The 22,528-nt window shown below is 45.1% G+C and overlaps 1 protein-coding gene across 1 annotated transcript; it reads left to right on the top strand.

Moving 5' to 3' along the window:
• Positions 1 to 955: 955 nt before the first annotated feature.
• On the top strand, positions 956 to 20,229 carry LOC119388903 (E3 ubiquitin-protein ligase MARCHF2-like). Its single transcript, XM_037656266.2, has 4 exons — positions 956 to 1,203; positions 2,250 to 2,470; positions 11,365 to 11,550; positions 20,078 to 20,229. Exons 1-4 carry the CDS (start codon positions 964 to 966, stop codon positions 20,172 to 20,174), a joined length of 744 nt encoding a protein of 247 aa, XP_037512194.1. The 5' UTR covers positions 956 to 963; the 3' UTR covers positions 20,175 to 20,229.
• Positions 20,230 to 22,528: the final 2,299 nt, after the last annotated feature.

The raw sequence follows: 22,528 nt of genomic DNA, 5'->3' as shown, positions 1-22,528 counted from the left end.
AGGGTACTGCTTCAAGAGTTCAGTGAATGTTACGATATGTAATAGCAGCAAGATCAAGCACCTCACAACATTCGAAAACATAAAAGAACGGAATAACACGAAGTAGCGCTAGTTGATTAGTCGGAAAATTACAAATGGTAGAACGAATTATCTATGTACTGGTACCTTCAAGGTGAATAAATTCCATTAGAGAGAGTATGAGAAACCGTAGAACACGGAACGTCGTTGGAGTCCATGTTTCGACAAGAGGTCTTGCCTTCGTCACGGCTGTCCTGACGAATACAAGCCCTCTTGTCGAAACGTAGTCTCCAGAGACTTTTCAGAACCGTTAGTTGGGCAAGTTGGTGCGGATCTATGTTAGACGTAAAGACAGCGCGAAAAAGGAAACGAAGACGAGTAAAGAACGACAAACACGTGGTGCTGTTCCCAACTAAAAGTTTATTGCTAAACAAACAGAACAAGCAGAGAACCAGAAAGAAACGATAATCGAAAAAAAGAACATCTCACATGAAGAAGGAATAACAGAACATAAAAGTGGCAATCAGCTATAATACACGTGGCGACTAGTCCTTAACTAACCCACAAACATATTCGCAGGTATCGTACCTCCGCCTGTGACGAAGCTATCGAAGGCCGACTGATATGCTTGTTACCTTCCACCGACATGAAGAAAGCTGCTTGTCGTGTTTGTCGTTCTTTACTGGTCTTCGCCATTCTTGCGCTGTTTTAAGATGGGTCCAACGACATACATTCCTCGTTAAACTGTTTCCCATCGCGCCAGGCCTCCATCTTCCCGTGAACTTCATATTAAGGCAAGAGCCTTAATAAATCGACTGAGAAGAGAAAGAAGAAGACAGCTTTCTCCTTGGAGTCGTACAAGGCGAATGCCTAGGGGACCCTGTGCGTTTTTTGTTCGCTTCGCGTATATTATAGCTATGCTACGCGCAGCACTCGAGCAGCGACATGGCCGGCCATCAGACTGGGACGCTCGCGGAGACGGTGCTGGCGGGCGGCGGGGTTCCCACGTGCCGCATCTGCCACCGCGTCCTCGACAGCCCCGACGATCCCCTGGTGGAGCCCTGCGCCTGCAGGGGTCCAGACGCCTTCGTGCACAAGAGCTGCCTCGAGCGATGGCTGCGCGACCGGGACACGCTGGAATGCGACGTCTGCCACAAGCCCTTCATGGTGCGCCTCAAGAATGCGGTACGTCGCGGTACCGCACCGGCGCCGATCGTTCAAATGAGTCGCTCAATTACGTTTGAACTAGGCAGAAGTTCGGGGCAAGATGGAGGTTTGAAGAGGCGAAAAATTCTTGAACAGGTGGTGTCACTGGAAGCAACGTTTGGACAAGTGGACTTGTCTTCGTAAAGGCAGCAACTGCCTTCCTTAGCGCGTGTATGTGTAGCGCTTTGCGTATTCTCCCCCAACCACAAGAGTGGAGAAGAAGCATGCGCAAGAATTTTTTAAGGCCTTAAATGCCTCATTAAACGCGAAATTCAACCATCGGCTCTAGCGAAAGTTCCGTTTAAACGCAGCGCTTCGTATTTCGCTGCGCAGTTAAACCCCACACCTGCAAACGTGTTTTAATACGTAAGCATTGTTTGTCTTGGTCTCCAGGAAAAGCATGTGCGGTTGTGCAAGCGCGTCACAGCGTAACGAAATATAAGGCAGCTATATTTTACATATTTTATATATATACGCAGCGAGTAACTATATAACACATTCACCGCAGAAATTGGGCCGCGACAGTTGCCGCAGCAAGTAATCACACCGTATACAGGCTTTTTTTGGCCAATATTTCCTGAATGATGACCAACATCGGCCACTACCTCTAGGCTAAATGAGGGTTATGGTCGGCTAGTGTTGCTTAATATTGGTTACATAATGTGTTCTTAAATAGAGGTTGCGCACTGTGGGATACAATAATTGCCCTGTAGAAAGTTTCTCTTTCAGTTTCTTTCAATGAGTTCAAAACGTGTTGTATGTTTTTTTGTGTATTTATATGCTTCTTTTTCTACCCTTGAACACTTGTTTTTGGATGCAATGCTGATTTGTTATACGCGCACTTGTGTAACATGCTTTTTCATTTGCTTGCCCATTGACGCAGTTTAGCGTTAATATGCATGCTAATTTACGCTTCGTTATATGTGATTTGCGAGCAACTTGTGTACCCACCCCTGCAGTGTCTCGCAAAGAGGCGGCAGTATATGTAAATGAAATAAATAATTCCCTCTTCGATCCATTCGCAGCCGTTGCTCGACTTCTTCAAGGACCCCGACCATAAGGTGGATATAGCGCGCATGGTGGTGGACGCCGTGTCGGCTGCGGGCGACGCCCTCGTGCTCTCGTTCGCCTGGATCTACGCCAGTGGCATCCTCGGCGCCACCGGATGGACCCTCTACCTCCTCATCCTCTTCGTAATGTTGTTCCAGACGGCGTTCTGGAGCGTTGTGGAAGTGATACGAGCGATGTACGTTAATTACGATACGATTTACTACGTAACGTGTTAGAACCTTCGCTAAGGAACACGTAGAAGGCGAGGAACTGGCGGGGAAGCTTCGCTGAGGAGGAGGGCGGTTCTACAGCTTCCACCACACGAAAAGAAAGAAGTTTCGCGAATGAAAATACTCCATAGTTGGATCAGATTTCACTTCCCCTAGGTGCACTGGACCCTGCGCACAGCCAAGGGAAAGCATTCGCGGCCGTTCAAGATTTTCCGGCACACTCATGAACGAAAGAAGTGAAATTTTTAAGGTCTCGTTTTTCTTTGTTAGACACAACATTAATTAGAACTAACAGACAAGAAAGAAAAAGGAAAGTATAGGGGATGTTATCTGTAGTATTTATGATGTAAATGTGAAGAACGTAAAGTGGACGAAAAGATAACTTGCCACCAGCAGGGACTGAACCTGCAAATAGCATGCCCTAGACTTTCCTTGGCTTTCTTGTCTAACAGTTTTAATTAATGTTGTGTCTAGCACACTCACTGAGATTTACACTGTCTTCACAGAACCAAGACTTCATATTGTCACGTGGTCGTGACGATGAAGAAGGCAGCAGTCGGCGTGTTCGAGACGAAACTCTTTATTCGGGCATTCGGGCGAACTTGTGCCCAGGAATGAAAATTTAAAGTACGAGCAATACACGCTGTGCACTGATAGCGGTAAGCACTGTCGTCGGTCATCGCTAATCTGATCAGCAGTAACGTGCGTGGGCATTTTGTGCCTGTGGCATCGAAGATTATACATAATTAGACAGGATTAGACAAGTTAGACATGATAATTACCAATGCTGATACACTTGTTTCTAACGCCGGTACTATTTCATCAGACATAAGTCACCACTGTCCAGTGTTTATGCAATACAGTTCTTCAAGAACAGGGAAGAGGCGTCAACGTCAGATGGTCAAAGTACAAAATATTACTGATGAGTCACTGCAGGCTTTCAAGCGTGCCGTTAGCACTCATGACTGGTCTTTCGTTTGTATGATAACAAATGTTCATGAAGCGTACTTGAAATATATAGCATCTTTTACAAATATTAGTACCTCACTCATTTTCATTTTAAAACATTTAAACGCTCAAAGAAAATGAGAAAGCCATGGGTCACATTTGCTGTTAGGCGTTTGATAAACCGAAAATATGAAGTTTTGATGCATTCTTAATCTCGAGCGGAAAATTTAATCAAACATTATGAAGCCTTCAGAAATAAGCTAAACAACGCCCTTCGAAATTCGAAAATAGCGTATTTATTATGAAAAGTTGTTTTCTGGTATCTGTACCAGATACCCTGATACAGCTTGGAAAGAAATAAACAGTGTTTTAGGAGACCAGAAGGCACACTTCATGCCACATGAAATCGCGTTAAACAATCGTGTACTAACTGGTGCAATACTTGCTTTTTTTTTTCAATAAATATTTCGCTTCTAGTATACCACCAAATAATAATACCGTGAAAATGAATAGCTCAATTATTCGAAATGCTGAAAGCATATTTCTCAACCCGGCAGACGAACCAAAACTATTCAGAACATTTATGAGTCTTAAGAATAACGGTGCATTAGATATTGATAATCTTGAGATCGGTTCTATAAAACTTGTTTTAGAGCATTTAGCCCCTGTATATATTTGATTTAGCAGCAGAGTCTGGGGAATATCCACGTGAAATGAAGCACTCTCGTGTGTGTGTGTTCTGTTTAAAGGTGGCGACAAAAACACGCTGGAAAACTATCGCCCAATATAGATTATTCCGGTGTTTGCTAAGGGTTTCGAAAAAATGCTACATTTCAGATTATCCCATTTTTTCACCAAAAGTGGCGTTATAAGTGACGCTCAGTTTGGTTTCCGTAAAGCAAGGTCTACGGAGTTAGCTTTGTTAAGCATCACAGAAATAATTTGAGAGAACATCGGTAACAGGCTTTTCGCATTAGGTTTGTTCATTGATTTCTCCAAGGCTTCCGATTCCATTTACCATAGTACGCTACTCCATAAGTTCGAAATATAAGGTGTTCGGGGCACTCCCCTGGCTCTAATAAAATCATATATAGCAAAGCGACCACAATGTGTGTATTTAGGTAATCATCACTCATCTTCATTTCCCATTAGTAGAAGTGTCCCGCAGGGAAGTGTATTAGGACCCCTTCTTTTCGATGTTTTTATAAATGGCATTGCTAATATCAACAAGTCAGTAGAATTTATAATATATGCTGATGATGTCACGGTCTTGTTTTCGGGTGCAGTACAGATACGTTGGTAGAAAGTTGTAATCGCTTGTTTTGTAATATTACATCATGGTCACTATGAAACAAGCTTAAAATTAACAATAAGAAAACGAAAGCGATAACATTTAGACCTAGAAATAAGATTCTGAACGTTAAACAAGATATTATGTGCGCAGACCAAGAAATAGATATTGTTGAAGAACATGAGATTCTTGATGTAACATTTTCATCTCATCTAAGCTGGGACTCTCACGTAAGTCATTTATGCAAGAAACTTTCTTTTACTACGGGAGCTCTGTCGCGTTGTCGAGAAATTCTCCCTGCACAAATACAACTCCGAATATATCAAGCACTGTTTCAAACACATACGAATTGAACGTAACACTACAATTGAACGTAACATCAACAGAATATTGCTTTTGCAGGAGAAAGCTGTCCGTCACATTACCTACACTGGTCATTTATCGCCGACCTCGACATATTTCCGCAAGCACAGCATAATTGAAATCCAACATATGTATGAATTGCGCATCCCGCGATCATTTTACATATGTTCTTCTGCATTTAAACAATTTATTCAGTTAACAGCTCTTCTGCAACGCAACAGTCACGCTATCAATACTCGTAATGTAGGAGACTTGCTTATACCGCGTTTTCGCACTGACTATAAACTGCAGTCATTGAAGTATAACCTCCCATGATCTCTAAACAAACATAAACATTTACATAAACCTGCGCTTAATACATTACGTGAAATGTCTCTGAATTACTAAAGTATTCATAAGTTTCAATTACTTCATAAACTTTTGCTATATTTCACTGTATATTGCTGTGTATGAGCTACCGTGCTTTTCTTTTACTACATTGTGTTGATACTATTGTTTCGTGTAGTTTACTGCCAGAATAACAGGTGTACTTTATTCTATTGCTGTTTTTTTCTTGTACTTGTAGTATTGCCACTTTTCTGCGAATAAATTTTGAGCATTCTGTTAGTATTGTCTGTTGTTCGAATGGTGCTTATCCAAATAATCATTGCCTGTTACGCTTACACGGGTATTGTTATATGCTTTGTTTATGTAAATACTTTTTTTAACCCGAAAGTGTTTTATGCCGGGGCCCACCACGGCTCCACTGACGTAGTTCCGTCACGGATATGACGTTGTAAAATATAAAGACTAACAGTGGGCAAAGAAAAAAACCAGAAGAAAAAGTTCCGTCACCGGTAATCGAACTTACGACCCCTCGCTCCGCAGCGCGCAGCACGAAACGATTCGGCCACAAACAGCACGTTCTTCGCAATGCTAACGGCGAGCTATTTATATACACCATTTGCCGGTGGCTGTACTCAGAGATCTGTGTTACAGCGTGTTTTGTTTTCGTTATCACTAGCGAGATGGCGCGAAGGGCTCGAAGAGCGCGCTTGAAAGGTCGTCGCCGTTCCGACGAGCGCCCGCGTTTACAGGGCATGGTCGCTTGTGCGTGCGCTTATCTCGTGATCGCGGCGGTTTGTACGTTTCGCGTTGAGAGCACGAAGGTCACTTGGCTCACTGCAGCGGCCTCTTTTGCGAAAGGAGCGCGGTGCTCTCGCAGAAATGAGTTACAAATGTGACAGTTCGCTCTCATCCTGTGTATGTTCGTTCCGCGCGTCCTTTCTGCTTGAGCAGCACGTTGCAAGTTTCGAGCTGCTTGCCGTTCTTCGCGTGACATTACAATTTGTTGCTGTAGCATTCATTCCTTCGCCCATGGGGCGAAAGAATGCGCAACAAACGCTCAACTACGTCTGTGAAGACATGTTTCTCTTTCGTGTTATACCGATACCTATGACAGAGGGATCAGCCATGTTTTTTTTTATCATGTGTGGTATGACTTGCACAATTGTTGCAAATATTTTCAGCTGTCGCTTGTTGCCACGTAATTGGTCTCCTGGGCCCCAGTTAAGCTGTTTTATTACGGCTTTTAGAATGTCATGTTTTTTGTTTTATTCTGGAAAATAAAGAGAGAATGAATGAATGAATGAATCCAGCTTTATGGTTGGTTGCCGCTTTAGTTCCAGAATAAGCTCTACTGTTCTCGTAGCCAAACTAGTCTCCGTAATATATTTTTATTCTTAACTAAATTACTTGTAATTCTCAAAGAACCAATTCAAGCTCTACTTTTTGTAGTCAATATTTAGTCTAATCAAAAATATTATTATTAAACAAAATAAAAAAATTTATCTTCTATGTTTTAAATATCTTATCTTAATGACCCGATTTCTCACCATTTAAAGGGGTATTCACACGAGGGAGAAATCGGCGGGGGACACGGGGCGATTGCGGATCACGTGACTGCGACGCCACGGATTAGTGAGTGGGTGCGACCTCCCGCGACTCCTCGGAGGATACGGGGACCTTTTCCTCGACAGGACAAACGATCCGCCGCCGGTGGGGGATATGGCGGAATTTCGGGCTCTTGTTTGGCAATATTGTTGCACTTGCTCCTGCAAAGAGCGGCAGTGGGTGTCCAGTCTGCAGCTGCATGGTCGTCTGCAGCTCGTCGTCAGCAGCTCGTCAAACGGGTCGTACAAGCCACCAGAGTAGTCTAGCAACACTGGTCTTCCCCACCGTTCGCCTCGTCCGTGTGAGTGGGGGACATTTGTGGAGACTCCTCCTCGCGAGCTGGCGTCACTAGGCTTCGCCTTTATCCCCCGAGAATTTGTCCCCCGTCTGAATACCCCTTTACGCGTCCTTGCAAGTGGAGCACACCATGAATTCACTGCAGTTGCTGTTGCGGTTCGCCATGACGTGATTGCTGAGAGAGTGTAAGGGGGAGAGGCCACAGCGTCTTACCCAGCCCCTTACACAGGCCCGAACGCGCTAGCGCGTGCCAGCACACATGGTTTTGTCTGCGTTACGCCAAGCTAGGACAGCATACGGCATCCCGGGCTCTTAAAGTGCTCTGCACGTATCATCATCAAGGCGGTCGAAGAACAAGAGGAAGAAGGCTTCTCCTTGGCGCGAGCGCGCGCTCAGATGGTTATGCTACACTCACAGCGGCGCGGCTGCATCACGTGGGAGGAGAGGCTGCGCCGCGGCTGCAGCGCGGGATGGAAAGGAGGGAAGGCGACCGAACACCTGCGTAAAGGAGGAGAGTGGGAGAGAGAGTAGGCGCATGCGCAGTGGAACGCGGACGCCACCGCCGGACACAGCTCCAAGCAAAAGATGCTTCGCATCTAAAAATTCACCGACGATTACGATACTCCATAATGCGAATTCTGAGCGCAGCTTCGTGTTGGGGCAACGCCAACTGTATTTGAAGTTTTACAGTTGTAGCATTCGTTACGTATTGCCGCAGAAACTGCCAGCGCTCGAGTGCTACGCGCACCACTATGTGCGTTGCAAGCGTCGCGAACCAAGTGAAACGCCGACAGCCCCGTTAGGACAGGCGAAACCAGCCGCAGTGCACGTGCCAGCCCTGCGTACGCACGAGCTCCGACCGAGGATCCAGCGGCGTGACGGAGGAAGAAAGCGAGGTTAGAGATCAGTGGCTCGTGATATCGACAGACTCCGCGTTCGCTCTCTTTCATCCTCGTTCGCTCTATCGGTTACGCTGACGCCGACAACGCCAACGGCGACGCCGCTCAACGCAGGAAAGGGCACCTAAGAGTTGCGCTTTAAAATATGTGAACAGCAGCCTTCGATAGGGCTGAATTCAAAGAAAAATTATCTTAGATCCTGGTCATCAAAAAAACGCATACAAAAGTCCTCCCTTAATTTTCACCTCTGTCATTATCGAAACGAGACTTTTCTGTTCTGAACAGTTAGTCCCACATTGCCCATGGAACAGGTGCACGTCTGTATCATAAGGGGGCAGCAGGGGTAAGGAACCAGGTGCCCACCTGACTAGAGCCCTGTTCGCAACTAACCATGAGGACTTCAGGTTTCTCCTTTATTGCGATAGTAATTATATGGACATTCTCCGCGGATTTTTGCCGTCGCCGTCATGTCCCGGATGTATGTGTATGCATGTATATGTATGTAAATATATATAAAGAAAAGCGCAAAGAAAAATAAAGCAGAAGAAAAAAATTCCGCCGACCGGGGATTCGAACCAGTGACCCTTGCTCCTCAGCGTGCTACGTTAGACAACTCAACCACACGCCTTGTGTGCGCCGGGGGGGAAATAACGGCGAGCTATTTATATACACCATTTGTCGCTGGTGGTACGCAGATCTCCGAGGAGCTTGAGCGTGTTTTCTATCACGCAACGCTCCTACATATTCTTTCAGTTTGAAAACTGCCCTTGAGACGGCCCCTTTCTGTACCCACTCGTGATGTGGAACGAAAAAAAATGGCCGCGTATCTGCGTGCTTCGCTGCAAATGTCTTCGAAAGACGATAGTCGTCTTCCGGCCACTACATGAGTCCTCCTCCTCTATGTTGAATCGCCGCATCTGGCTCATAGCGTCGCATTTGCAGCGCAGCCCAAAAAACACTAGCATTTTTCACGCAGCCTAAGGTCTTTAGAATTACGTATCTATGTATTTTCTAGTAAAGGAACACACCACCTAATACTTATGTATTGATGTTGCGCCTCAGATACGCGCGACATTTGCGTTTTGATCGACAATTTTCACAAGTATGAACGGCGGTACCAGTTCAAGATGGCTGGGTGTTCCGCAAGTGGTTAATCTTTGGCCGGGTGACTGAATCGGGTGACAGACAGACAGACAGACAGACAGACAAACCAAAATTGCTGCGTTTAAGTTCCCCGAGAAAGACTATCGTCTTTAATATCGTCTTTAAAAAAGAGCACCGGGCACACCTTGAGTTGCTGTGCTTGCTACCTTTAGGTAGCAGTGTTGCGCGTACGTCTGGCTAGCAACCACAGCTATGCGGTGAAGTAGCACTCCGTTTGTGCAGTTGACATGCCTATCGTGTCGGCAATTAACATGTCCGGCGTGTCGAAGACCGGCGATAAACATTGATTATCGATGACTAGTGTTAATTCAGTTCGCTGCAGCGGTGGCGTCGACAAATACAAAAATTGGCCCGAAGGTCAGCTTCTCCGCAGCGCGTTGCTGATAGCGGCGTTTGGAAGACAGATGCGCAACTCTGCTACCTAAAGGTAGCATATATAGCCATGGAGGAAGGAATACTAAGGAGAGGCCCTGACGTCACATTCGTGAAGCCTCCACATCGCAAACACCCGCATCGCCTCCTAGCGAAGGCGCAGCGAAACATTTCGCGACTTCCGCCGCGACGTTCGCAAGCGCATGCGCGCATCGCGAAACTTTGCAGTCTTTTTTTTAGTTTGTTTTTCGCCGTGCAAGCGGTGTAGTCGATTCACGCGTGCTGCTCTTTCTGTGTGTTCGTTAGGAAAGCTACGCAATGCCCAGCTGTTGCGTATACCCTGTGCAAATCGCGTGCACTGCGGGCAGTACCGGTTGTCACTTTTCATGTGTACGTATACGTTCGCTTCAGTACTGATCACTAAGGCATGGCATTTGCATGCGGAGCTCTCGGATGTGCGCTCTGTTGCTTCTTACTCGTTGTGTCAACTCAGAACACACGTGAAATTTTGTTTTTGGCGTCTGGCGCTGAAGGCATCGTACGTTTTAGAGGCTGTGCCGTGCAAGCGAAATGGCAATAAACTTTTGTTGTTGTTATCGGACTGTGCGGTGACTGTACGGAGTGCGGTGTGCGCTCGTTGCGTGCGCACTGGAATTATAAACTTTACGTGCACGATCGCGTATACAATACAGCGGCGTCTTCTTTTCGACGTGACGTTACGTCAACTATAGGTTGGCGTTGCGCCGAATAGCTACTGCGCTCACTCCATATACACGAGCAAATAACCGCTAATCGGGCGATAGATCTGGAAATCGGGCTACGAGAAAGGAAAAGAAAGGCCTAACGCCCAGCAGGACGCGTAAGTCACTGCGAGGTGAGTTCGAATACGATGAGGCAAAGGCTGAATGTTGTTGATTACGGCACGTACCGGTACTTTCTGTACTGTTGCACAAAAGCGCTCCGCGAAGAATTTCAGCACGCAGCGCTCGGGCCTGCCACGCACGAACAGCCTGGTAAACGTCTGCTTGCAACATTTTACTGCGTGCGAACCGCACAATACGCGCTAAGTTTACGCCGGGACTACAAATCCGAGCAGAAGCGAACCACCGCGGAGAGCACGCCGCGGGGCGTCTGCTGTTTTGTTTGCCCCATACCGGTTTGTTTGCCCCATAAATCTGACGTCACTTCCGCCACACTTTTCGCAATGCATTGGGATACGATAGGGCCTCTCCTTAGTTTTTCCTTCCTCCATGCGCGTGCGCACCTAAGAGGGGGGGGGTGCAAAAGCTGCGCCAATATAGATTGATTTAGTAGGGGGGGGGGGGGGCTGCGATGAACCTTCGACCCCTCCCCCCTGATGGGGAACCCTGCGCACGTCTATGGTCATATCAAACACCCTATACCAGCATGACAGGCTAGCTTCAGTAATCGTGTTAGTCCCGCTTATACGACCATATGCACCTACTCGAAGAAATTGAACTTTTTATCTCGAACGCATTACGCCCTTTCGAATGTAATTTTATTCGAGTCGCAAGGGGAGTTTAATAAATGTCATGGTATTCATTCGCCCCTACTGTAAATGTTGTTCTACCAGAACGTGCTACGAGCCTGTGCGCGTGTGGAGGAAGCGTACAGCCTCCGTGGAGCTGCTGCATGATGGGCGCGACGCACCCGGTGGCGACGCCCGCTTCCAGAACACGGCAGCCTCGGAGAAGAAAGTGTCCCTGGTCAGTCCCGCCGCCAGTCCGTTCATCACCTCGTCGACCGTGCCGCTAAGTGGGTGGGTGGATCAACGCCTCTATAACGAATGAATGAATGAATGAATGAATGAATGAATGAATGAATGAATGAATGAATGAATGAATGAATGAATTTTTCACTCACATTAGGGCAGGAGCTCTGAGGGCAAAAAAATCACAGCATATCCACGGAGTGAATGATGATGAGTGGGCGAAGCTGCGGAGGTTCATCGGTAAACCGTGAATCTTCCGTGAATTCTGCCCAGTACATCATCACCGACGTGAGATCGGGCGCGTTTATACTAAAGGTTCGATGAGTTATGACGACTTGCAGCTCACTTTAATTTTACATGTACGCTGTGAATTTTCATTGTTTAGAAAACCATTGCTTTAGAAAACACCTCGCGTCTTTCGTTAAGCAGCTGGCGTCTTTTTCGTTTTGCTTTAGAAACATCTGGCGTTCTTTCGTTTTGTTTTTACAAAACATCTGGCGTCTTTCGTTGGTTTATTTCATCAATCAACGGCGTTTTGAACAAAATTTTTATTGTTTAATCACGCACAGGAGAAATCTCACCAGGCACTACCTTGGAGGTAAACAATGGCTGCTAATGGGAATGAGAGACAGAAGAAGTCGGCTTTTAGCTAACACTTACACTTCTACAGAGACAGAAGAATTCGGCTTTTAGTTAACGCGCACGCTGCGAATTTTTTATTGTTCAACAACGCACAGGAGAAATCTCCCACCGGCACCACCTTGGAGGTCAAAGGGTAAGACTTGTTACTCACTACTACGAGCACGACGAGGGACGAACGGGTGCCGCCTTAAGGAGCTTCGCCCCTAAAAAAAGACGGCAGATCCCACGCATTGTGGGAATCGATGTAATGCGAAGCAGCCAGCAAAGAGCTGCATACATCGTCTTGTATGTCATTGAGGAAAATGCGCGTCATGATTTTCATGTTAACTCCTATTATTTATGTTCGACACATAGTAACGTCGCTCAATACCAACTTCGGGGTAGATCAAGCTGGCGAAACGGCCGTCAGCGCACTATGAGCGTGGCACGCAAGTCATGCTGTACATGACATGTGTGTCATGACTTTCATGTTAACTCGTGTTATTTATGTTCGTCACACAGTCACATCGTGCAATACTAATTTCGGAGTAGATCAAGCTAGCGAAACGGCCGCCAGAGCTCCATGAGCGTGGCACGTAAATCATGCTGTATATGACATGCGTGTCATGATTTTCCTGTTAACTCGTGTTATTTATGTTCGTCACATAGTCACGTCGCAAGATACCAATTTCGGTGTATATCGAGCTAGCGAAACGGCCGCCAGCGCACCATGAGCGTGGCACGTAAGTCATGCTGTACATGACATGCGTGTCATGATTTTCATGTTAACTCGTGTTTTCATGTTCGTCACACAGTCACATCGTGCAATACTAATTTTGGAGTCGATCAAGCTAGCGAAACGGCCGCCAGAGCTCCATGAGCGTGGTACGTAAGTCATGCTGTACATGACATGCGTGTCATGACTTTCATGTTAACTCGTGTTATTTATGTTCGTCACACAGTCACGTCGCAAGATACCAATTTCGGTGTATATCGAGCTAGCGAAACGGCCGCCAGCGCACCATGAGCGTGGCACGTAAGTCATGCTGTACATGACATGCGTGTCATGATTTTCATGTTAACTCATGTTTTCATGTTCGTCACACAGTCACGTCGCAAGATACCAATTTTGGTGTATATCAAGCCAGCGAAACGGCCGCCGGCACACCATGAGCGTGGCATGTAAATCATGCTGTACATGACATGCGTGTCATGATTTTCATGTTATGACTTGTCATTTATGTTCGCCATACAATCATGTTATGCCATACCAATTTTGGTGTACATTCGATTAACCAAGCGACCAGGAGAGCACAAAGTCGTAGGCGGCTAGATAGATAGATAGATAGATAGATAGATAGATAGATAGATAGATAGATAGATAGATAGATAGATAGATAGATAGATAGATAGATAGATAGATAGATAGATAGATAGATAGATAGATAGATAGATACGCTCAAAGTCGCAGAAGTTCGCTAAGAAATGCTTCGCATTTAAAAGCCCGCGAGAGCTTCGCAAGCCTACAGTCGTAGCCCGGAAAGGTCCCGCCAGGCAACCGAAGCGCGGCAGCCGATCGCCTCCGCGGCTAAAGAAATAGTCCCTCTCATGCACTCGCCAATGGTCTCCGAACGCGAGATCACCGGCCGTCCGGCTCATGACGTCAGCCTGCAGTGCGCGCCCATTGTTGTAGGCTTGTGTCCATCCGCCTTTGAGGGGGAAATGCCGGGGATCAGATTCGTTGGATATATATATATATATATATATATATATATATATATATATATATATATATATATATATATATATATATATATATATATATATATATATACAGGGTGTTTCAGCTAAAAAGCACCAAGTAATAAAAAATTAAGTTTAGGTGCTACGCGTCTGCAATTAACGCAATATTGTTCTGAGCCATATAAATCATTTCAGAATATTTTTTTCAATCCGCCAAGCTCGGCAATTAACAAAGATTGCTTAATGAACTTTTTAAATAATAACTCTAGAGAACAGTTTTCAATACAAAAGTTGTAGCACTCGTTCAGAAACATCGAATTCATCAATCTGGGTTAAGATAACTCCCCTGCTTAATTTTTTCCCGGCCTTTCTTTAAAGCGCGCGAATTTTAAAAAATAACACGTGACTGCCGCCAAACGCACGGCGCTTTCAGTGCCCTCAAATGTAAGTTGAACGAATTATCAAAGGCTGCTTCGTGCACGAAGTTCGGTGTAACAGGTTATCGGTGACTGCGATGGACGTTAAGCGACAAAATGAGCATACCGTTTCAACAACAACAAATAAAAATTCCTCAACGAGAAAGCGGCAGCCACGGAGCAAATGCTACATGAGACCGTAGGTAGCATTTGATGTAGGGTAGGTATTTTTTTTTAATGCGAAGCATTTCTTAGCGAACCTCTGGCACTTTGAGCGTTTCTATCTACGTATCTATCTATCTATCTATCTAGCCGCCTACGTCTGGGTGTTCTCATGATCGCCTCCTTAACTTGGTGTAGACCAAAATTTGCATGGGAGGGTAAGAGGATTTGACGAATATGACTGCAGGGTCATGACATGAATAACCTTAAAATCCTGTCGCGTACGTCGTCAAACCCTTTCCACTAGACACGTGTGGCACATACCCGTTTACCACGGGCCGTGGTTTACGGGTATGCGCCACAGGTAATAGTTTATACCTACCCAGGAACGGCGAGAACAGACATTGTTAACTAAAATGCTAGAGCGTTAAGGAAAACCAACACCGGCAGCGTTGACTGAACGAATGGAAAGAATGAAAATTAGGATCCCAGCAGGAATCGAACCCAAGCATTCTGCGTGGCAATCAGGTATTCTACCACTGAGCCACGCCATTTCTATAAATTGCTTTGGAAAAACAGCCTACGCAGGCGTAATAGCGGTGCAACGTCAATTGTGTTTGTGGTGCTGGCTATCTAATTTACAAGAAAGCAATAAACACTACATGATATTCCTACGATGTCTACTCCTACGATACAGGCGTCATATCAGATTAACGTCTGTAAATCCACTGTTGGCTCCGCTTTTATAGCAGTCTAGTAAACATTACGTTTGTGTTCCTATGATTCAGCAAGCTATATTGAAGCATTGCTCGACCCCGGAGGAATACATAAACGAATGTTACATATGATATCCACATCACCGCACCGTAAAGTGCACTTAGTCCGCCAGAACGACAAAGTGTCCTCTTCATTTCTTACGAGGCTGGGTGATAGCCTCCTGCTGACCGAAGATGATGCCAGATTGAGTGACAGCCGCTTTGTAGACTAGGCTACGTAGGCCACATACGCCCAGGTAGTCTACAAATACGACAAACACCATCCACTGATGTTGGTATACGTAGCACTATCCAGGCCTACCAGCCTCGACGGCCTATACCTCACCAACGCGAAGTGTGGCTTGTGGTTCCGACATGTCGCCGGCTCTGTCGACAGACAATGTGTCGACGAAATGACCGAGGCATCCACGAATTCCAACAGCTCTACTATACCACATACTTCACTACACATGGACCCCTCGTCACCACGATCACGACCGGATCCTATAACAAGTCATGACCAGCTGCTGGTGCTTACTGATCACGGTGATGATGCCCTTGTTCAAGAACTGTCAAGGACTTCTTGCACACAGGCACACGGGTTCGTGAAACGCGTGCGTTCTCGGGACACGTATAAGCGCTACATATCAGCTTACCGCTTCTGGTGTTGGTAATACCCACGTTGCCATTGGCAGCGTTACCCAACCGTAAACAACTGGTTATATAACACATATGCGGCTCTTCAACACATATGTGTGCGTATAAAATTTATACAAATCTTTATCGTCAATTTGTAACGTGTCGCTCAGAAAAAAAGTTACGCCACAGTCACCTACCCGCCGCATGCTTCGCATCACATCGACTCCCACGGTACGTGGGATCTGCCGAATTTTTTTCGCACCAATGAAGAAACACATAGGAAGGGGCGAGGGTGACAGCGTGATGCAGGACCGAGATAAAAGATGCACTCACACGTGACGACCGCTCTTTCGTAGATTTTTTTTTTTTTTGATGGTACGGCCTCTATCATCATTTAGCGTCCATCGCAGTCACCGGCAGCCTGGTCTATCGACCTTCGTGCGCGGAGCATCCTTTGATAATTCTTTCAACTTACATTTGAGGGCACTAAAAGCGCCGCGCGTTAGGCGGCAGTCACGTGCTATTTTTTTAAAATTCGTGCGCTTTAAAGAAAGGCTGGAAAAAAATTAAGCAGAGGAGTTATCTTAGAATAGATTAAAAAATTCGATGTTTTTGAACAAGCGCTACAACTTTTGTAGTGAAAACTTTTTTCAAGAGTTACTATTTAAAAAGTTCATTAAACAATCTTTGTTAATTACCGAGCTTGGCGGATTGGTAAAATATTCTGACGTGCGCTATATGTCTCAGAACAATACTGCACTAATTGGAGATGCGTAGCACCTGTTTAATTTTTTAATATTTGGTGCTTTTTAGCTGAAACACCCTGTATATATATATATATATATATATATATATATATATATATATATATATATATATATATATATATATATATATATATATATATATATATATATATATATATATATATATATATAACCCTTTTTTTTTCATAAGGTGTGCATGTGATTTTTCCTTCTTGCGAATTGCGGAAAGCTGATTACATGATTTACTCCTCCATGACAATTGAGTAAGATTAAGGGTCACCGCAAGTTTCTCAGTCGTTTGGATTTTCTGACTGGTGCACAACCGTACATATATATAAAGTTTCCTTGTGGGCGCTCACATACACAGCGATTAAGCCATGGCCGCATGCGCGCCGGCTTCTCCGCCGGAAGTGAGTCAAGCGACGATTCCTTTCAATTCCGACTATACTGCCAAAATGCCAAAATGCGATCAGATTCGTTGGATGTCAGCCGTTAAGACGATAAATTCCTAACTCTATCGAAATCGGAATTCGACCGATGAGCAATTTCTCATACGAGTGCGCGCCATGATCGATTCTGAGTGGCTCAAAGGTGGCAGTATTCTGGCGGGCGCATTTCTCTAAACTCGTGAAACATACCTTATTGCAATCCATACACCATACTTTATTCCTCATATAAGCTTATTTGTAATTTTTACACTTATTATTCGCCGAATATGATGTGCATCTAAAGCTGCATAATGTTTTTTTTTACTTTATGATCATTCTAACAAATAAAAAAAACACAGATATTTTTCCGGAATAGGCCGTTCTGAATGGTTTAAATCTGCAATAAAAATTCGGTCCAGTGGGGTTGCTTTTGGTGGAAAATTTTGACCCTCAAAAGGTTCGGTTATGAGGATGCAGCTGCAATAAATTCATTCCTTATACACGATGTAGAGCACTTCGGCGACGCTGCGTACTCGCACAGACTAACTTTGATTGAGTGATTCTAAGAAGAATCACTTCAGGGGCGTAGTCCGAAATCTTTTTCGGGCATGTTCAACCACCCTTTATGTACACTTGTACGTGGGTTTACACACACACACACGTGTGTGGGTTTGTGCGTGCGTGCGTGCGTGCGTGTGTGTGTGTGTGTGTGTGTGTGTGTGCGCGTGCGTGTGCGTGCGTGCGTGTGTGTGTGTGTGTGTGTGTGTGTGTGTGTGTGTGTGTGTGTGTGTGTGTGTGTGTGTGTGTGTGTGTGTGTGTGTGTGTGTGTGTGTGTGTGTGTGTGTGTGTGTGAAAACAAGTACTTGTTTTCCTTATAAATATTCAAACAGACATTCCCCTACAAAGTGCTACAGAATTACTTAATTATATATATAGCACTATTTTCTTAACTGAATTTCATGAAGAGCGTGAGAACGCATGGCGTAGCCAGAATGTATATATTTTTTTCGAGAGTGGGGGGGGGGGGGGGGGGAATTTAACCAACTTTTATGTATATTCCTGCCTGCGTTTGTATGTGTGCGTGTATATATACACATACAAAACTGAAAATTTTCGGAGGGGGGGGGGGGGCCTTGAAACCCTTGATCCCGCCCCCGCCCCGCTGGCGACGCAGTGGCGTGAGACGCTGCCAGTGAGACGTTTTCGCGGCATTACGCATACCAATTGAAGCACTTCACAGCTTTGCACAACATTCGCTGTGCTTTTACGAATAATACCGTGGCCGTCATAAACAGTGCATAGTTCTGAAAAAACAAGCTTTCGCTTCTTTATACGCAGTTAAGTAACATGACTGTACCTGATATTACTGAGAACTAACAGACAATAATGCCAAGGAAAGTATAGGGGATGTTTTTAGTAATAAATGTAAGGTAATTGTGAAGAAAGAAAAGTGGACGAAAAGATAGCTTGCCGCGGGCAGGGACCGAACCTGCGACCTTCGAATAACGCGTCCGATGCTCTACCAACTGAGCTACCGCGGCGGCCATCCCCCCGTCCACTTTATAGGGTATATGTGTGCATTTAAATGCGGGAGCGTCAGTCAGCGCCGCCAGTAGCCATGACGGCGAGTGTGGAACACTCTTTTTCTGCCTTGTTGGCGTCACGTAGCACGTGAACTTATTACGAGCTGGCAGCTGACCAATAATCCCTCGCATACTACCTGAAAGCATCAAGTCTGCCAGAACGAGACCCTCGCTATGAATGAAGGAAAGAAGTGTAAATTTCAAGGGCTCGTTTTCTTTGTTATACACAATATTACTGAGAACTAACAGACAATGATGCCAAGGAAAGTATAGGGGATGTTTTTAGTAATAAATGTAAGGTAATTGTGAAGAAAGAAAAGTGGACGAAAAGATAGCTTGCCGCGGGCAGGGACCGACTCGTTCTGGCAGACTTGATGCTTTCAGGTAGTATGCGAGGGATTATTGGTCAGCTGCCAGCTCGTAATAAGTTCACGTGCTACGTGACGCCAACAAGGCAGAAAAAGAGTGTTCCACACTCGCCGTCATGGCTACTGGCGGCGCTGACTGACGCTCCCGCGTTTAAATGCACACATATACCCTATAAAGTGGACGGGGGGATGGCCGCCGCGGTAGCTCAGTTGGTAGAGCATCGGACGCGTTATTCGAAGGTCGCAGGTTCGGTCCCTGCCCGCGGCAAGCTATCTTTTCGTCCACTTTTCTTTCTTCACAATTACCTTACATTTATTACTAAAAACATCCCCTATACTTTCCTTGGCATTATTGTCTGTTAGTTCTCAGTAATATTGTGTATAACAAAGAAAACGAGCCCTTGAAATTTACACTTCTTTCCATGATTTTACCTGGAATCTCAGGGGCTAAATATATTGGCAGAACTTCTGGAGTGCTGCTGAACAAGCAATCCACTACACAGCACCCTAGGAATACGGCTCTGCCTAGGATATCCCAAACGTGCCAGTGAACGTTAACCAATCTTGTTACACTGGTTTACAGCCTATAAGAAGAAATGGCAGCTCCGCCCACAAAACAACGGCGCACTTGCCCTTCACTTGCGAAACACAGTCGTACTAGTTTGTTCCCACTAAAACCGGAAGTACTTTTTCTCAGCTAATGTAAATATTGCGCATAATAAGAAATTAAAGGTTCGTCGTTACCACCGAAGACACTTAGTTTCGCTGAGCAGCCGATCTCAGAATCCCTGACGAAATTAATCAAGACGTTCAAGTTTCTGTCATGAAACCAGCGACACAAACGTGGGTCTGCATGGTAAACTCAGCTATCTGAAACGAACATGAAGCGATTGCAGTCACAAAAATAAGCAACTACTATCAGACGGAGCACTTACGCAAATTCTCTGTGGGAGGGACATTTTTTCTTACGTTTTAACCAAAGATAGGCGTTTTAGTGTTCTAATCTTTTTCAGATTTGATGTCATGGTTTTGGTATATGACATCGTAGGTGTACAAATACACATATAAAGTGAGCTTTCTTTCGTGTTTACAGAAGACTGTCTAGAAGAGACAGCTCGGCCGAGCTCCGTTCGGGACGTGCATCGGATGCTTCTCTTCCAAAGGGGAAGCAACCCGGCGGCCCGCGTTAGCGCAAGAGTTCCGAGACTCCCGCCTCGTGGTCGTCAAACCCAATGCACCAGCAGCCCCGGCTTGCCCGTAAACCTTGAACTCTACAACATTAGCGCGATTTGGGCTAGATTTTGTTGTTCATTTGTCAGCGCACATTTCGCAATATTATGCTGCATAACTACAGCTATTCGTGTTGCAATATTTACTTATTTTATTTCGTATGTCGCACTGCCACGTTTATTGTGTGTGTATTTTGCCGGAGTTTGAGTAGTATATGTAAAGATATACTCGCTACTCGCTTAGTTCATCAATAAATGTGCTTGTCTTTTTTGTACAATTGGCTAGTTGACACTGCAGACGCGGGATGTCTCCTGTACAATACGTTGACTATGGAACATACCTCGATATCTTTTTTTTTATAATTGTATAACGGTGGTTTGTAACCTTATTATTGTACAATAAAAAGAGCTCGAGCAAAAGAGCTCTGTAGGTGGTGACATGTCTTGTGTATTGATTTTGTTGTACTTATTTACTTACTCACACTCACTCACACACACTCACTCGATGGGAGGATGTCATAAGTACAGTTAGTGACAAGATGAATCCGAAAGAAAGGAAATTTGTTTCCAGGGGCTCGTTTATTTGTTAGCCTATACACAACCAAATTCATCCAACAGAAAATTAGGTCAAGGAAAGTATTGGGGGCATTATTGTTCTCTTAACTCGTGTATTAATTCGGGCGTAAATTCAATTAAAGTGCACGACCACCCTTTCCGTCGGTGTGATCCGAAGCCTAACACATGAGCTCTGAAGGAAGGCACCTCCCTGTCCACATCCTTTGGTATTTCAGTGCGTGTTATCCCTGGGAGCGTTAGCTAGGACCACTCGCAGTTGACGGGAAGTCGCCTTCGATCGTAGAACTATTGGTACAGTTGGCAGAGCATCGGACGTGTAATTTGAAGGTTGTGGGTTTGGATCCCGCCGACGGAAAGGGCATCCTGTAGTCCATTTTAATTCGTTTCAATTTGCGTCATAATTGCTACACTACAGGTAAATGACCACAATTAATTCCCCCATAGGCGGAGAGGACTCCCCCCCTCCCCCTTCCCCTCCCCGGACTGCTCGCTGGCGCCAGCTCGGGATATTTTTTAAGAGCTTGGCTTGGGTCCCTGTCCATTGACAACGGACTGTTGGCCGTCCTGCCTGGCAGCCATTTCACAGGGGGCGGTCTATGCCTGCTTCTTTTCCATTTCAGGCTTTTAAAATCTGGATCAAGCGCCAGTGACAAGTCAAACATTCAGTGGAAAATGCCCCTCAAACGAATTTGAATGCGTGGAATATGTTAATTGTTTTTATGAACAACTGAAGCGACCACTAAGCTACGACATGTTAAAAGGTTTTGAACCTTTGAAGCGACTGGTTTTCAGAAAACAAAAATCCTAATGAGAATACGAAGGAATCCCGACACAGTCAGTCAGTGAATGCTTTCGCACACATTTGCTCGCCAATAAAAGTTGGTTGTCTACAAACGGGTACCCTTCGACATGCCTGCCTATGAAAGCGCCGAGAAAAGATCGTACGCATTTTTTTTATTTATCAGCAGGGGGTTTTACTGCCAGTTTGGTGACCGAAGAGCAAATGGAATACTCGTCCAGAAAACAACTTTCGGTGGAAAAATTCGTAACCCAAGCTTCGCACAAGGTGTAGCAGCAACAAATGGTAATCGCTACCTTCTGAGAATTACTTTCCGTCTTAAATTGAATTCACTGGCATAATTAAAGCTTCCTGTGCCAGCATTAGCCTACTCTCTCGTGTCTGGTGCAGGTTTTAACAAAGTAAAGCATGTCAATAAAAAAAAATCGGCAGATCCCACGCATTGTGGGTATCGATTTTATGCGATGCAGTCAGCGAGTAGCAGCCTGTGCGGTCGTTTTCGCTTTGAGCCAAGCGTTACGAGGTGGATCGACGCCTTAGTGCAAATTGACAAATCTGGAGCCTCCCACCACTACAGATCGTCATTATGATATCGCGGTATCGGCCCCTAGGAGACTGAACTAAGTTAGACTAAATTCTTTAATTTGGAAGTCAGACTCTCTAACTCTTCATATATATATATATATATATATATATATATATATATATATATATATATATATATATATATATATATATATATATATATATATATATATATATAAGCTTGGAGGGGGCATGGCTGATGCACTGATTTCTTATGGCTAGCGGCCGTGGCCGGAACGCTGTCAGCGTGGCGGCTTCAATGTTCTCTGCAGCGTTCGTCAGCCTGTATAACGGCCCAACTAAATGTACACTACAGCTATAGAAAAAGTTTCAGTGATTCTGAGTCCGAGTGAAC

This window comes from Rhipicephalus sanguineus, chromosome 4, assembly GCF_013339695.2.
Source record: "Rhipicephalus sanguineus isolate Rsan-2018 chromosome 4, BIME_Rsan_1.4, whole genome shotgun sequence".
Lineage (NCBI taxonomy): Eukaryota > Metazoa > Arthropoda > Arachnida > Ixodida > Ixodidae > Rhipicephalus > Rhipicephalus sanguineus.
This window is presented reverse-complemented; position numbering and strand designations above follow the sequence as displayed.